Below are 14,763 nucleotides of genomic sequence, written 5' to 3'. Positions count from 1 at the left end.
ACACACACACACACACACAGACAGACACACACACACACACTCACAAACACACATAGTGCTTATGAACAATTCAAACTTCCATAACTATACATTGTCCATCATAAATGACACACTAGCGGTCAAAAGTTTGGGATCAGAAAGTTTGTAATGTTTTTACAGGAGTGTCTTCTGCTCAAGGCTGCATTTATTTGATCAGAAATACAGGAAAAAGATGTCTATTGTGAAATATTATTATGATGTAAAATAACGTTTTTCTATTTTAATATACATTAAAATCTAAGTTATTTCTGTGATGCGCAGCATCATAACTGCAGTCTTCAGTGTCTCATGATCTTCAGAAATCATTAATATGCTGATTTATTATCAGAGCTGGAAACTGTTGCTGCTTCATATTTGTTTGGAAGCTGTGATACTTTTTTCAGGATTCTTTGATGAATAAAAAGTTCAAAAGAAGAGCGTTTATTTAAAATAGAAATAGTTTCTAACAATATACTCTACCGTTCAACAGTTTGGGGTCGGTACATTTATATTCTTTCTTTTTCTGAAAGAAATTAAAACTTTTATTCAGCGAGGACGTGTTAAATATATAGCAAAGATTTATATTGTTAGAAAAGATTTATATTTTGAATAAATGCTGTTCTTTTGAACTTTTTATTCCTCAAAGAATCCTGAAAAAAGTATCAGTTTCCAAAAAACACAACTGTAGCAACATTGATAACTCTGATAATAAATCAGCATATTAGAATGATTTCTGAAGATCATGTGACGCTTTATTCTGGAGTAATGATGATGGAAATTCAGCGCTGCATCACAGAAATACATTATATTTTAAAGGATATTAAAATAGAAACCAGTATTTTATATTCTAATAACATTTTGCAAGATTACTGTTTTTTTCTGTATTTTTGATCAAATAAATGCAGCCTTGATGAGCAGAAGAGACGTCTTTAAAAACATTACAACTCTCACTGATCCCAAACTTTTAACCGGTAGTGTATATATATATAGAATTCGGAAATTGGACATTTGTAAACTGCACACTTGTAAATAACATGTCTGTAAATTAATTTAAACAATTATATTCTTTCTCACACTTCTACGTCTGTATATAGTGCATTATTATCATTATGATTTAATTTTCTGTTTTTCGTATATTAGTGTTATATTCCATTTCTACTGTGTTATTCCTATGTATGTCTGCACTATCATGTATGTTTGTTTGCACTATGTCCGTACTTTCTTCTGCGCTGGAAGCTCAAGTCAAATTCCTCGTGTGCGTAAACATACTTGGTAATAGAGCTGTTTCTGATGATGCTTGTGCGCAGATACGATGCATGCTGAACATCTGGGGAGTGATGCTGTTCATCCGGATGTCGTGGATCGTGGGTCAGGCGGGCATCGGTACGATAACTAACCAGCAGCACTGAACCGAATCAGGTCAAGTAACCGGTCACAGATTGTGTTGTGTTCCTGCAGCTCTGTCCTGCGCCATCGTTCTCACGGCTATCGTGGTCACGTCTATCACTGGACTCTCAACATCAGCAATCGCCACCAACGGCTTCGTGCGCGGAGGTCAGTGTGTTAATATATGTGTCCCTGCAGCACAAAAGCAGTGTTAAGTCGCTGGGGGATATTTGTAGCAATAGCCAACAATACATTGTATGGGTCACAATTATACATTTCTCTTTTATGCCAAAAATCATTAGGATATTAAGTTAAGATCGTGTTCCATGAAAATATTTAGTAAATTTCCTACCGTAAATATATCAAAACTTAATGTTTGATTAGTAATATGCATTGCTAAGAACTTCATTTGAACAACTTTAAAGATGATTTTCTCAATATTTAGATTTTTTTGCACCCTCAGATTCCAGATTTTCAAATATTGTTCTATCCTAACAAACCATACATCAATGGAAAGCTTGCATAAATGCATAAATCTCAATTTCATAAAATTGACTGGTTTTGTGCTCCAGGCTCACATATTATATTTATAACTTTAACTCCATTATACTTACAACCCTATAACCCTAAATCAAGTATTATTTTAAACAGAAAGGTTCATATTCTTAAAACCAACGATATTGAAGATTTGAATATGCATGCATTAAAAGCATATCTGAGTTTGATTTACAGAAAAAATGTTTTTAGAATAAAGGTTTTAAATAAAAGCTTTTATTTCCACTGTTATAAACAATGAAATTGTTTGATAATTAGATGACTTTTATTTGTAAGCCTCAATGCATAATGCTTAGGTAATTGATGTGCTCCTACTCAGAACACTTTTTATATGATAATTTATGTATGTCATATCAATTATATTTAATTTTGTTAAAAATTACAAATGTTGCATAAAGTGCAGGGATTTTTGGTTTCTTTTTGGATTAAAAATGTTGCATAAAATGTATAGTGAACTTTTAGTTATTTTTAGTTTATTATAATTTTTTTGCATGAAGTGTAAAAAAATATTGTCTGTTAAATTGTCAATATTATGGCAAGAAAGTGTATATGAATATATTTAAAAAAAATTGTATATGTTATTGCTGATATTTTTTGTTGTTGATATTGGAGAGTTCACTTTTTTATTTCTAACTTCTAACTTCTGGTTATATTTGGTCTAAAGTGAAGTGTTTTTGTCTGTGATTGGATGTGTTCAGGCGGGGCGTATTACCTGATCTCCAGGAGTTTGGGTCCAGAGTTTGGAGGATCCATCGGTCTGATCTTTGCCTTTGCCAATGCTGTCGCTGTGGCCATGTATGTTGTGGGTTTTGCAGAAACTGTCGTTGAACTTCTGGATGTGAGTATGAACGCAAAGGCCTTGGATGGAGGATGATGATGAAGAATGAGCATGACAGACTTGATGTTTCATCATCAGACTCATGCATTAGTGTTTTTGGTCATGCACTTAATTAATAAATGTATTTATTTTAGATGTGCATGCCTGCTGTGGTTGTTTGAGGCTGACAGACTGACATATATCATCCATATAGATGCATTCATAATGTTTTATGATGTAAGCACACGGTTGTCTCTGTGTTTGTCAGAGTATAGATGCTCTCATGACGGATGAGATCAATGACATCAGGATCGTCGGCACGCTTACAGTCATCTTACTTCTGGGCATCTCTCTTGCTGGCATGGAGTGGGAGGCTAAGGTCAGTATATTCCTACATGCACATGTCTATAGATACAGAATTATATAGCTGTGCATGTTAAAAAAATATTCTGCTGATTTGCAAAAAAAGCCTATGACCTAATTTGAAGATGCTGAGTTCAAAGATATCAATTTCCATCATGCAGTTTCATAAAATACGAATATTTTTAAAATGACATAATCTTTAATGCACTTATCAAAATAACAAAAGCAATCAAAATGTATAATTTAACTTACAGTCTGCAAATGAGTGGAAAAAGTGAAAATCTGGATTATTCATAAAACAATATCATGCATGTGAAAATAGGCTGAGAATTTATCAAATAGTTGTAATGGTTCTCAGATTCAGACAGGAATCATGCATTTGTTGTGCTTTTCTCCTGATTGAGGAAGAATGCAAGACAAATTCACAAATAAATTGTTGCAAAAGCAACAATGCTAAGAAATGCATCATATTTAGTGAGAAAGTGTGACTCTTTCCAACAAAAGAGACACTATTTTTGGAATCAGCAGTCAAAATTAGTATTCATTCAGCAGATATGATGCAGGTCTGTGTTATTTCTGCAGATATTGTAAGTCATGTGATGTCTTTGACAGGCCCAGATTGTGTTATTGGTGATTCTTGTGGCAGCTATTTGTAACTACTTCATCGGATCGTTCATCCCCTTGAAGTCAAAGGAACCTCAAGGCTTCTTCGGTTATAACGGTAGGTTGTGTGATCATTGATAATTATTTAAGATCAGTGCTGGAGGAACGAATCCAATGACAAGTTCATTCATGTGTTTGTCTGTCTCAAAGCTGCCATAATGATGGAGAACATGGGTCCAGACTTCAGAGATGATGAAACCTTCTTCTCCGTCTTTGCTATCTTCTTCCCGGCCGCCACAGGAATCCTAGCAGGAGCCAATATATCAGGAGACCTGGCGGTGAGGATCGTTTACTCTCACGATTAAAAATAAAGACTGTTTTTACAGTGATAACATAAAAGAACCATTTTTGGTTAGCCAAAGAACCTTTCAGTGATCAGTTCTATATATGTGACCCTGGAGCACAAAACCAGTCATAAGGGTCAGTTTTTTAAAATTGAGATTTATGCATCATCTAAAAGTTGAATAATGAGCTTTCCATTGATGTATGGTTTGTTAGGATAGGACAATATTTGGAAATCTGGAATCTGAGGGTGCAAAAAAATCTAAATATTGAGAAAATCATCTTTAAAGTTGATCAAATTAAGTTCTTAGCAATGCATATTACTAGTTTTGATATATTTATGGTAGGAAACTTACAAAATATCTTCATGGATCATGATCTTTACTTAATATCCTAATGATTTTTGGCATAAAAGAGAAATGGATAATTTTGACCCATACAATGTATTGTTGGCTATTGCTACAAATATACCCCAGCGACTTAACACTGCTTTTGTGCTCCAGAGTCACATTTTTCCTTAGTGTGAAGAACATTCTGAATCATCAACCTTTTTCCACTATAAAGAACCTTCTTCATGAAACCATGGATGCCATTAAAGAAGCTTTATTTTCAAGAGTGTATTTGAGTTTTGCTGGATTTAGTTGGTCATCACATCTCATAACAGCTGATTTGGTCTCTCTAGGATCCGCAGTTAGCGATTCCTAAAGGAACTCTCTTGGCAATCCTCATAACCGGAGTGGTTTACATCGCTGTTGCCATCTCGAACGGTACTTGAGTGTCGTTCTTTCTCTGATTGTTCTTTACTCGTGGATCAGAGCTGATGTTATGGGTTTGCCATGTTTTTAGGCTCTTGTATCGTGCGGGATGCCACAGGCGATGATAACGACACCCTAGTGGGCTCGCTGGAGAACTGCACCGATGCCGCTTGCACGCTGGGATACGACTTCTCCATCTGCAAAGAAGGTGGCTGCAAGTACGGCCTTCAGAATGACTTCCAGGTGTGTGACAGATGTGCTCATCAGAATCCGTATGCTGATGGTCAGTGCTGGGGGAAGTTACTTTTAAAAGTAATGCATTACCAGTGTTGGGGGTAATGCCTTACAAGTTATGTAATCAGATTACTTTTTTAAAGTAACTTGTTAAGTAATGCATTGCTTTTTAGTTTAGAGGGAAATATCTGAGTTACTTTTTCAAATACGTAACGCCAGTTACTTTGTTTCTCATGTGTTGAGTGACAGCTCTGGTGTTGCCATGGTGACAGAAGCCAGGAGTCAGTGCAGAGCGCTGTGTGTGAACATGATCTTACTGTAGCTCTAGACTAAATATGAACATGCATGTGTTTACTCATCTCACTGCACACAAACACATTCAGTGTTCCACAAAATGTATAAAAACAGTTGAATGCAAACTCAGAATATTATACAAACCTGCAATTATATGTTAAATACGACAAATATCATTTATGTATTTAATCCCATTTTATGAACTACTGACCTTCGATGATCCGCTTCAACCATACGAAGCAAAAATGAAACACAGATTGCTGAATAGTGTTGAACTTTCTTCTCCTGCGTCATATTCTTCATATGATTAGTTTGAGCTGCGCTCTCTACTGTACAGACGTGCATTTACATTTCAGCCTGAGGCGCATTCATTTCACTTTTGGTGTGAAAAGGGCTTTTACATTTGTAAAAGAGGAACTTTTTATATTTAAAATCAAACAAGCAAGCCCTGCCCAGCTTTAAAAAGTAACTCAAAAGTAATGTAACTCATTACTTTCCATAAAAAGTAACTAAGTAACATAATTGGTTACTTTTTTAAGGAGTAACGCAACATTGTAATGCATTACTTTTAAAAGTAACTTACACTGTGCATTACAATATCCCTCCTTTTTCCTAACGAGCCTACTGCGTTTTAAATAATGGGAGGCACTTCTGGTTTGGGGAAGTTCCACTCAAAAACACTGCAACAAATCATAAGATTGCACTACAAATAATCCTTATCCCTCATTTTGACTGAATGGGCTGTACATTTTCATTCATTTTCTATTTTCAGGAATCAGGAGAATAACGTTACATTTGACAATATCTATAACAACAATAATACATCTATAGAATAGTTATTTTCAGCCCACTGCATTATTTTCATGTTTCCTTTGTATTCCGCTGTAAGTAAATGAAAAAAGACAACATTTATTAACATTAACATTAATTAAAATATTAATTAATGACCAGAGAATGTAATTCCATTCTCTGGTCATTATGGAAATGATCTACTGCTTCTGTGTTCTTTAATGTGAGCATTGATAGTAAATCACACGCAGAATGTTCCCCTCCCATCGGGGCTTTTATGGAATTGCGCTCTAACGCTAATTTGCCCTGTTTAGTAAATCTGGCCCATAATGTGTTATGCTGATGTTTTCTGAGATGTGGTGAACTCGTTCAGCTTTACTGATGCTCCGTGTGCTGGTGATGATCTTACAGGTGATGAGTTTGGTGTCTGGCTTCGGGCCACTCATCACAGCTGGGATCTTCTCTGCCACTCTCTCATCGGCGCTGGCTTCTCTGGTCAGCGCTCCTAAAGTCTTCCAGGTCAGGACACAAACAAACCTCTTTCTGAGAAATCTTTTCAGTCATTGCAACTGTCATTGTCCAACTTAAAATTGGTTTTAAACATACACACACACACACACACACACACATACTCACACACACACACACTTTTTTCTCAAAAAAGCAAGCATTGGATCAGTTTTTTATGACACTGACCTTCATTCACTTCTCATGATTCTGATATGTTCCCCATTACAAAAGATTAAATAAAAAATACTATAAATAAGACTTGTGTGTTTGGGCAGTTTCAATAAACACCAGATCAAATTTAGACAGTTACATAAAGTTTTGTATGGCAGGATTCTGATTCTGGAAATGTGAGGAGGATATCTCTGTCTACAGTAAACATCTGTATTGTAAATGCGCACGGGCTTCTTCCGAGATTCTCCATGCATCTGTTGATCTCTCTGCTTATGTGTGTAGATTATTTGGTTTTATTTGAAAAACAGAAGCATGCTGAGTCTCTGGTTTCATGTGAAGTAATTCATGTGATGAGCACAAGAAAAACACATTTGCATCTGAAAAGCATCCGTTACACATTTTTACTGTTTTAACATAAGAGCCTGATACAAAAGCTTGCACGTTCTGATTTTTGTGCAATGATTATCTATAAGTTGCATTTTGAGTAATTTATTCCGCAGTCATCAGGTGCATCAGTGAGCGAGCATCATCTTTTTGTTTGACAGACATAGACAGAATAACAGCCTTAAAAAAGCCATACAAAAGCTTGCACGTTCTGATTTTTGTGCAATGATTATCTATAAGTTGCATTTTGAGTAATTTATTCCGCAGTCATCAGGTGCATCAGTGAGCGAGCATCATCTTTTTGTTTGACAGACAGACAGAATAACAGCCTTAATAAAGCCAAACTCGTGATAACGGTCAGTTCCACAGGAATGCATGAACTGAAACATGGAAAGGTTGAATGCAATGTAAATCGCTTTGGATTAAAAGTGTCTACCTAATGCAGAAATTATGAATGATGATGCATCTTGCATGACCATACCCTATATATTGGCCAAATATTATACACTATACCAGTCAAAAATTTTTGAACAGTAAGATTTTTTATGTTTTTTAAAGAAGCCTGCATTTATTTGATCTGAAGTACAGCAAAAACAGTACAATTCTAAAATATTTTTACTATTTTTATTTGAATATATTTTAAAATGTAATTTATTCCTGTGATTTCAAAGCTGAAATTTTAGCATCATTACTTCAGTCACATGATCTTTCAGAAATCATTCTAATATTTTGATTAATTTATTATCATTATTATTATTATTACGTTGAAAACTGATTTTTTTTCGATGATTAGAAAAAGTTCAGAAGAACAGCATTTATCTGAAATAGAAATATTTTGTCTTTATCATCACTTTTGATAAATTTAAAGCATCCTTGCTAAATAAAAGTATTAATTTCTATAATTTCTTTACCAAAAAAGTAATAAAAAGTAAAAAATACTGACTCTTTTGAATGGAATAGTGTATAATGTTACAAAAGCTTTTTATTTCAGATAAATGCTGATCTTTGAATTGTTCTATTCATCAAAGAATCCTGAAAAAAATGTATGCAACTGTTTTAAATATTGATGACAATAATAATCAGAAATGTTTCTTGAGCAGCAAATCAGCATATTATACAGATTTCTGAAGATCATGTGACACTGAAGACTGGAGTAATGATGCTGAAAATACAGCTGCACATCACAGAAATAAATTAAATTTTAATATATATTCACATAGAAAACAGCTATTTTAAATAGTAAAAATATTTCACAATATTACTGCTTTTGCTGTACTTTGGATCAAATAAATGCAGGCTTGCTGAGCAGAAGAGACTTCTTTAAAAAACATTAAAAATCTTACTGTTCAAAACCGTTTGAGTGGTAAGTATATCAGTGTTTATGAGCTTATGATGTTTCATATAACCCTCATTCTGTTCTTCATGGTATCTGTTGTGATGATGGAGGAGTTTAATGTGTGTGTGGTTTTGTAGGCCTTGTGTAAGGATAAACTCTACCCTGGAATGCATGTGTTTGCCAAAGGATACGGGAAGAACAAAGAGCCTCTGCGTGCTTACGTCCTCACCTTCATCATCGGCCTGGCCTTCATCCTGATCGGTAAACTACACTCCACCTAATGCTGACTTATCTGCTTATTATACACTAATGACAGAGACTGCTTCTAAAATCCAGTGTGTTGGTGTTTCAGCTGAGTTAAACATCATCGCTCCCATCATTTCCAACTTCTTCTTGGCCTCTTACGCCTTGATAAATTTCTCTGTTTTCCACGCGTCGCTGGCGAACTCCCCAGGCAAGTGTTCGCTGAGGAAACTGAAAATGAGCGTGATGTTGACACTGATCGTTTCAGACAGTATCATGAGTAATTCACAGATCTCCATCTGAACAGGGTGGCGTCCGAGTTTCAAATACTATAACAAGTGGGTGTCGTTAGCCGGAGCCGTGCTGTGCTGCGTGGTGATGTTTGTGATCAACTGGTGGGCGGCGCTGTTCACCAACGTCATCGTCCTGGCCCTCTACATCTACGTCAGCTACAAGAAACCAGGTCTGTTCTGTTTTCAGTTCATTTCTATGATTATGTGGTAACACTAGAGGTCGACCGATAGTGGATTTTGCCGATAACGATAGCTAGGTTGGACCACACTGGCCGATACGGATTAATTAACCGATTGTTTTAAAATTGATACTGAACAAAAACTAAAATAGTGCTTTATTAACAAAAACAGTACTGAAACACTAGTAGTAGTAGTAAAAATAATAATAATAGTAATAGTAAATGTTGAAATTAACACACTCTAACAAGGAACAATACTTACACAGTTTTCATTCATCTTAATGCTACAAATGGACTCTTATTTTAAAGTGTTGCCACTTAATTTCAACAGTCATGCTTAAAGATGCGCATCTTTAAATATATACACAAAGGCTATAGCATTAAAATTATATACATATGGATATTGTATGTATACTCTCAGACTTTAACTGCTTCTATTCTTGAACACTTGATGATTATCTAATCAAAATAAAAGCGCAGCGCTGAGTCTAGGAGAACTCACCGGTATCACACACACTCCGAACGCGTCGCGTTCAACTCGAGCAGTGGTCTAAAACAGTTTATTTAATCACCAAACAGACAAAAGTTTACTTCAAGAATGAACAATTTGGCATGGATGAGTTTGAAGTTCGGTGTTTAAAAAATGGAGCAAACGGAAAGAGAAAGCGCGACCTATATTATAGCTCTATAAATGAAGCACACAGGCTTTATTAGAGCCACAGAAAGACAAACGTTTGGCTGAAAATGCACAATACACAATTCATTATGTACATTAACAACGATTCGGGACCAATATAATGTAATTTAATGGAAAACTATGTGAATGGCGCTCTGTGGCGCGGCAGGATTTTCTGTCGGCTTTCCCGCTCTGTTCAGCGAGCAGTATCACGTGTCTAAACAAATAGCATGTGCTGTCAGTGATTTCAACCACTAGAGGCCGCTCTCGCACTGTGTAATGACAGCAGACCCTTCTCAGCCGCTCCAGCAATGGACGCAACCCGGAAAACTATCGGCATGGATTTTTGACGATAACCGATAGTTCCAGCAATCAACTATCGGTGCCGATTAATCGGCAAAACCGATACATCGGTCAACCTCTAGGTAACACTTTACCGAAAGGTCTCATTTGTTGCAATAGAATGTAAGAATGAACAGATCAATATTATGCAATTTTAAAAAAGTGAAAAATGCACGTATGAATTGTTCGTAATAAGATTGAGAATATGCATTTTTTAAAAAGTAAAAAAAATGCACATGTGAATTGTTCGTAATAAGATCGATAATATGCATTTTTTAAAAAGTAAAAAAAATGTACATGTGAATTGTTCGTAATAAGATCAATAATATGCATTTTTAAAAAAGTAAAAAAAATGCACATATGAATTGTTCGTAATAAGATCAATAATATGCATTTTTTAAAAGTGAAAAATGCACACATGAATTGTTTACAATAAGATCAATAATACACATTTTGAAAAAATTTAAATGCACAGATTAATTGTTCACAATGAGATCAATAATATGCATTTTTTAAATATATAGGGTGAATTTTTAGTTCATGTCTACTAATGCAGTGCTCTAAATGACATGGAGTAACGATAAGCAATATAATTTTCATAGCATTTAATATATGTATTTGTTAATGTTAGCTAATTAAAATGCAGTTGGTCATTGTTTTTTTCATGTTAGTTCATTAACTAAAGTTAATGTAGCCTTCCTGTAGATCTTGGAACTTTGGATAAAGTCACTTTGGATAAAAGAGTCTACCAAATGCATAAATGTAATTGTGGTTCATGATAAAGGCATAGTTCACCCCAAAATAAAACTTCTGACACTATTTACTTACCCTCGTGTTGAATTTCTTTCTTCTGTTGAACAATGAGTGTAACCAAACAGTTGCTGGCAGCCAATGACTTCCATAGTATTTTTTTTAACCCTAATATGGAAGTCAATGGCTACCGTCAACTGTTAGATTGCCAAGATTCTTCAAAGCATCTTTTGTGTTCCACACAAGAAAGAATCTCATACAGGTTTGGAACAACATGAGGGTGAGTAAATGATGATCATTTTTATTTTTGGGTGAACTATTACTTTGTATTGTAAAGTGTTATCAGTTATGTTTTAAAATTTCATAAATCATAACTGAGTGTCAAAATGCATTTTTCTGCTGCAGATGTGAACTGGGGTTCGTCGACACAAGCGCTGATGTACAATCAGGCACTGACTCACAGTCTGCATCTCACGGGGGTTGAGGACCATATCAAGAACTTCAGGTGATCCACCGACAGATGCTGAAGCTGTCATATGTGACTCTATAGAGACCCAAAACCTCTCTGAAATAATTTTTACCACAGGCCTCAGTGTCTCGTAATGTCCGGATACCCAAACTCAAGACCAGCGCTGCTGTATCTAGTGCACGCTTTCACCAAAGACGTGGGCTTGATGGTCTGTGGCCACGTGCGCACGGTATGTAATTTCAATGAATTATCTTTGCAGTTATGAGCAGTTACATAATTATGATTTCAAGAGGTCTTAAATTACGTTACGGAAAAAACTGAATTGCGATATGGCTCAATGTGACGATTAAACTTCAAATGGCTATGATTTCATTGAATAAACACGAGCGCTGCAGTGCTACGCTACTTTGTGTATTGCCGTTACCAGGAAAACAGTTATATTTCTGCTGTTCCGAAAGCGCCACCTGCTGGCAGAGAATGAATGTGCATTTTTAATAAGCCCGTCTGCTGTTTTTGTTCAGACCAATGTGAAAATCCACCCACACACAGAGCTGTAAATGTGAACTGGTGGATTGATAAGAAGATACTTTTTTAGATAAGAGATATTTTTTAGTTAATATAACAATTTATTGATAATAATTGTTTCAATTAACATAATGATTAATACTTTTGACTCATCCATTTTTTTGAATGGAAGTGTATCAGTTCATAAAACCTTTTGTTTTTGTGAAAACTTGTATCTGAACTGTAAATCATGCTTTTTACAGTCATTTTAGAGTTTAAAAAAGTCTTAAAAAATCCTGCAGAAACCCTGTTTCTTGCATTTTCCTGCAGGGATACCGTAGGCCAAACTATAAGGACATGATGAACGAGCAGGTGCGCTATCAGCGCTGGCTGCTAAAGACCCGAATCAAAGCCTTTTACACTCCTGTGTTTGCTGATGATCTCAGACAAGGAGCCCAGTATCTCCTACAGGTCAGAACAAAGAGCTCATGTAATGAACTGAATCAGAACGCATTTAAAACTAAGAGTAAACCTGATGTTGTCGGGATTCACAGACCACTGGGTTGGGTCGCCTAAAACCCAACACACTGGTGTTTGGCTTTAAGAACAACTGGAGGGACGGTGAGATGAAGGATGTGGAAACCTACATCAACACCATCCAGTGAGTCTGACTGTGTGACGCTCTTCATGTCTTCATCTTTAAGAACTGAAATCTTCATCTGAATGATCACTGTGTGTGTTTCAGTGACGCGTTTGACCTGCAGTTCGGGGTGGTTCTCTTGAGACTGAAAGAAGGTCTCGACATCTCTCACATTCAAGGTCGAGTTTCCTGGTTAAAGTGTAACTGGTTTGAGTCTTTTCATCTGTGATTCTAACTCTGCTTCTGTTGGTCTTTCTTCAGATGAATTTCAGACCTCGCAGGAGAAACCTCCTGGAATGAAGGATCTCTTGGTGTCCATCAACATCAAAGACTTTGACAGCGATTCCTCAAAACCGTCATCTAAATCCACCAGCTGCCAAAGCAGCCCGCTCATCTTCAGAGGTCAGAAAACAATGACGTAATGCACATTTAAAAATAAATGTGCTCACCCACAGGATCATCCGAGATCAAGATGAGATCAGATTTGGAGAAACGTAGCATTGCATCACTTGCTCACTGCAAGTGAATGGGTGCCTTCAGAATGGGAGTCCAATCAGCTGATAAAAACATCACAATAATCCACAAGTAATCCACAGCACTCCAGTCCATCAGTTAACATCTGGAGAAGACACACGCTGAAACAAAGCCAGCATTAAGATGTTTTTAACTAAAATACGAGTCCATAATCCATAATAACTCTTCCTCCAGTGAAAAAGTGCATCTGCTGTTGTCTCTCACATCAAAACCCAGCCACATATGTGTTTAGAGCTGTTTAAACGCTGCTTGATCTGTGCAGATTTCTCTCCTGATTCAGACCAGAAGAATTTTTCACCGGAGGAAGCGTTATTATGGATTATGGAATGGACTGTTAACTGATGGACTGGAGTGCTGTGGATTACTTGTGGATTATTGTGATGTTTTTATCAGCTGTTTGGACTCTCATTCTGACGGCACCCATTCACTGCAGAGCATCCATTGCTGAGACACTGATGCAATGCTACATTTCTCCAAATCTGATGAAGAAACAAACTAATCCTAATCTCGGATGATCCTGAGGGCGAGTAGGTACATTTTCATTTTTGGTTGAACTATTCCTTTAATGAGTGTTCCTGCGATGAGTGTAAACTGTAAAAATCTTGATTAGAGACTGAAGTCAAGTCGTATTGTGTTCCCATTAGAGCCACTCCAAATATCCTCCAGTTCATGAACCTCCTGCAGTTTCCTTCGATGCATGAATGTACAGATTTGTATTCTTCTGAACATCATGTTACATGCGCTCACGGAATTAGTTCATAGCAAATATAAATTTTCCATGAAACGGCTTTGTGCATCTCAGATTCGTGATAATCTGTATCTGGTAAACTGATGCTAATTTCTCTTCTCTGACGATGCATGTGTGATTTCAGACACCAAGAAGCCTCCGATGCAGCTCAGTCCTGCGGATGAGAAACTTCTGGCCGCCAGTCAACAGTTCCAGAAGAAACAAAGCAAAGGAACCATCGATGTTTGGTGGCTGTTTGACGACGGAGGTAAAGAGTGTAGTTTTATGATTGAATGTTTGCCTTTATTATGCTCTCTGAGAGTTTGTAGCTTTAATAAATGACACTGTGATTGATTACTCGTTGTAGGCTTGACACTTTTGATACCGTATTTGCTAACCAACAAAAAGAAATGGCGCGACTGCAAGATCCGTGTGTTCATTGGAGGAAAGATAAACCGGATTGACCACGACCGCAGAGCGTGAGTATAACCTGTATTAAAGGGGTCATAGGATGCTACATGCTCTTTTACAAGTTGTTTGAATTGAAATGTGTGTTGGCAGTGTGTGTACACAACCACCCTAAAATCCACCCAGTGTTTTTTTTTTAAAATCTGGTTAAATGTTTTCCCCTTTCTCAAATCGAGCCGATCTCAGATGCCTGTCTGTGTGACGTCACAAAAACAGGCCCCTCCCATGATAGTTTGATTGACAGTAGAGTTTTACCTTAGCTCCGCCCTGAGTGACTGTCATCAGTGCTTCATTGTTTCACCGCCGGAGCAGATGTAGACAAGAATGACTCCTGAGCGATTGAGGTGTTCTGTTGTTGGATGTAATAATGAACAGCAGTCG

General features: G+C 36.5%; 1 protein-coding gene across 1 annotated transcript in view; it reads left to right on the top strand.

Annotated features, from left to right (window-relative positions):
- Nucleotides 1-1,330: 1,330 nt before the first annotated feature.
- LOC107574329 (solute carrier family 12 member 2) overlaps nt 1,331-14,763 on the top strand; it is a 21,150-nt gene continuing 7,717 nt past the window's right edge. Inside the window, exons 1-20 of the mRNA XM_016260770.1 lie at nt 1,331-1,401; nt 1,477-1,572; nt 2,658-2,797; nt 3,045-3,155; nt 3,752-3,860; nt 3,953-4,080; nt 4,767-4,851; nt 4,931-5,082; nt 6,568-6,675; nt 8,695-8,818; nt 8,910-9,011; nt 9,108-9,263; nt 11,446-11,545; nt 11,627-11,738; nt 12,344-12,484; nt 12,568-12,674; nt 12,759-12,832; nt 12,915-13,055; nt 14,060-14,182; nt 14,282-14,393. Of these exons, the coding sequence (XP_016116256.1) occupies nt 1,335-1,401; nt 1,477-1,572; nt 2,658-2,797; nt 3,045-3,155; nt 3,752-3,860; nt 3,953-4,080; nt 4,767-4,851; nt 4,931-5,082; nt 6,568-6,675; nt 8,695-8,818; nt 8,910-9,011; nt 9,108-9,263; nt 11,446-11,545; nt 11,627-11,738; nt 12,344-12,484; nt 12,568-12,674; nt 12,759-12,832; nt 12,915-13,055; nt 14,060-14,182; nt 14,282-14,393 (2,288 nt within the window). The 5' untranslated portion in view covers nt 1,331-1,334. The remainder of the gene's footprint in view (nt 1,402-1,476; nt 1,573-2,657; nt 2,798-3,044; nt 3,156-3,751; nt 3,861-3,952; nt 4,081-4,766; nt 4,852-4,930; nt 5,083-6,567; nt 6,676-8,694; nt 8,819-8,909; nt 9,012-9,107; nt 9,264-11,445; nt 11,546-11,626; nt 11,739-12,343; nt 12,485-12,567; nt 12,675-12,758; nt 12,833-12,914; nt 13,056-14,059; nt 14,183-14,281; nt 14,394-14,763) is intronic.

Source organism: Sinocyclocheilus grahami, unplaced genomic scaffold, assembly GCF_001515645.1.
Source record: "Sinocyclocheilus grahami isolate Dianchi unplaced genomic scaffold, SAMN03320097.WGS_v1.1 scaffold2186.1, whole genome shotgun sequence".
In the NCBI taxonomy this organism is placed as follows: domain Eukaryota; kingdom Metazoa; phylum Chordata; class Actinopteri; order Cypriniformes; family Cyprinidae; genus Sinocyclocheilus; species Sinocyclocheilus grahami.
Note: the sequence above shows the minus strand (reverse complement) of the source record. Positions and strands in the feature narration are given on the sequence as shown.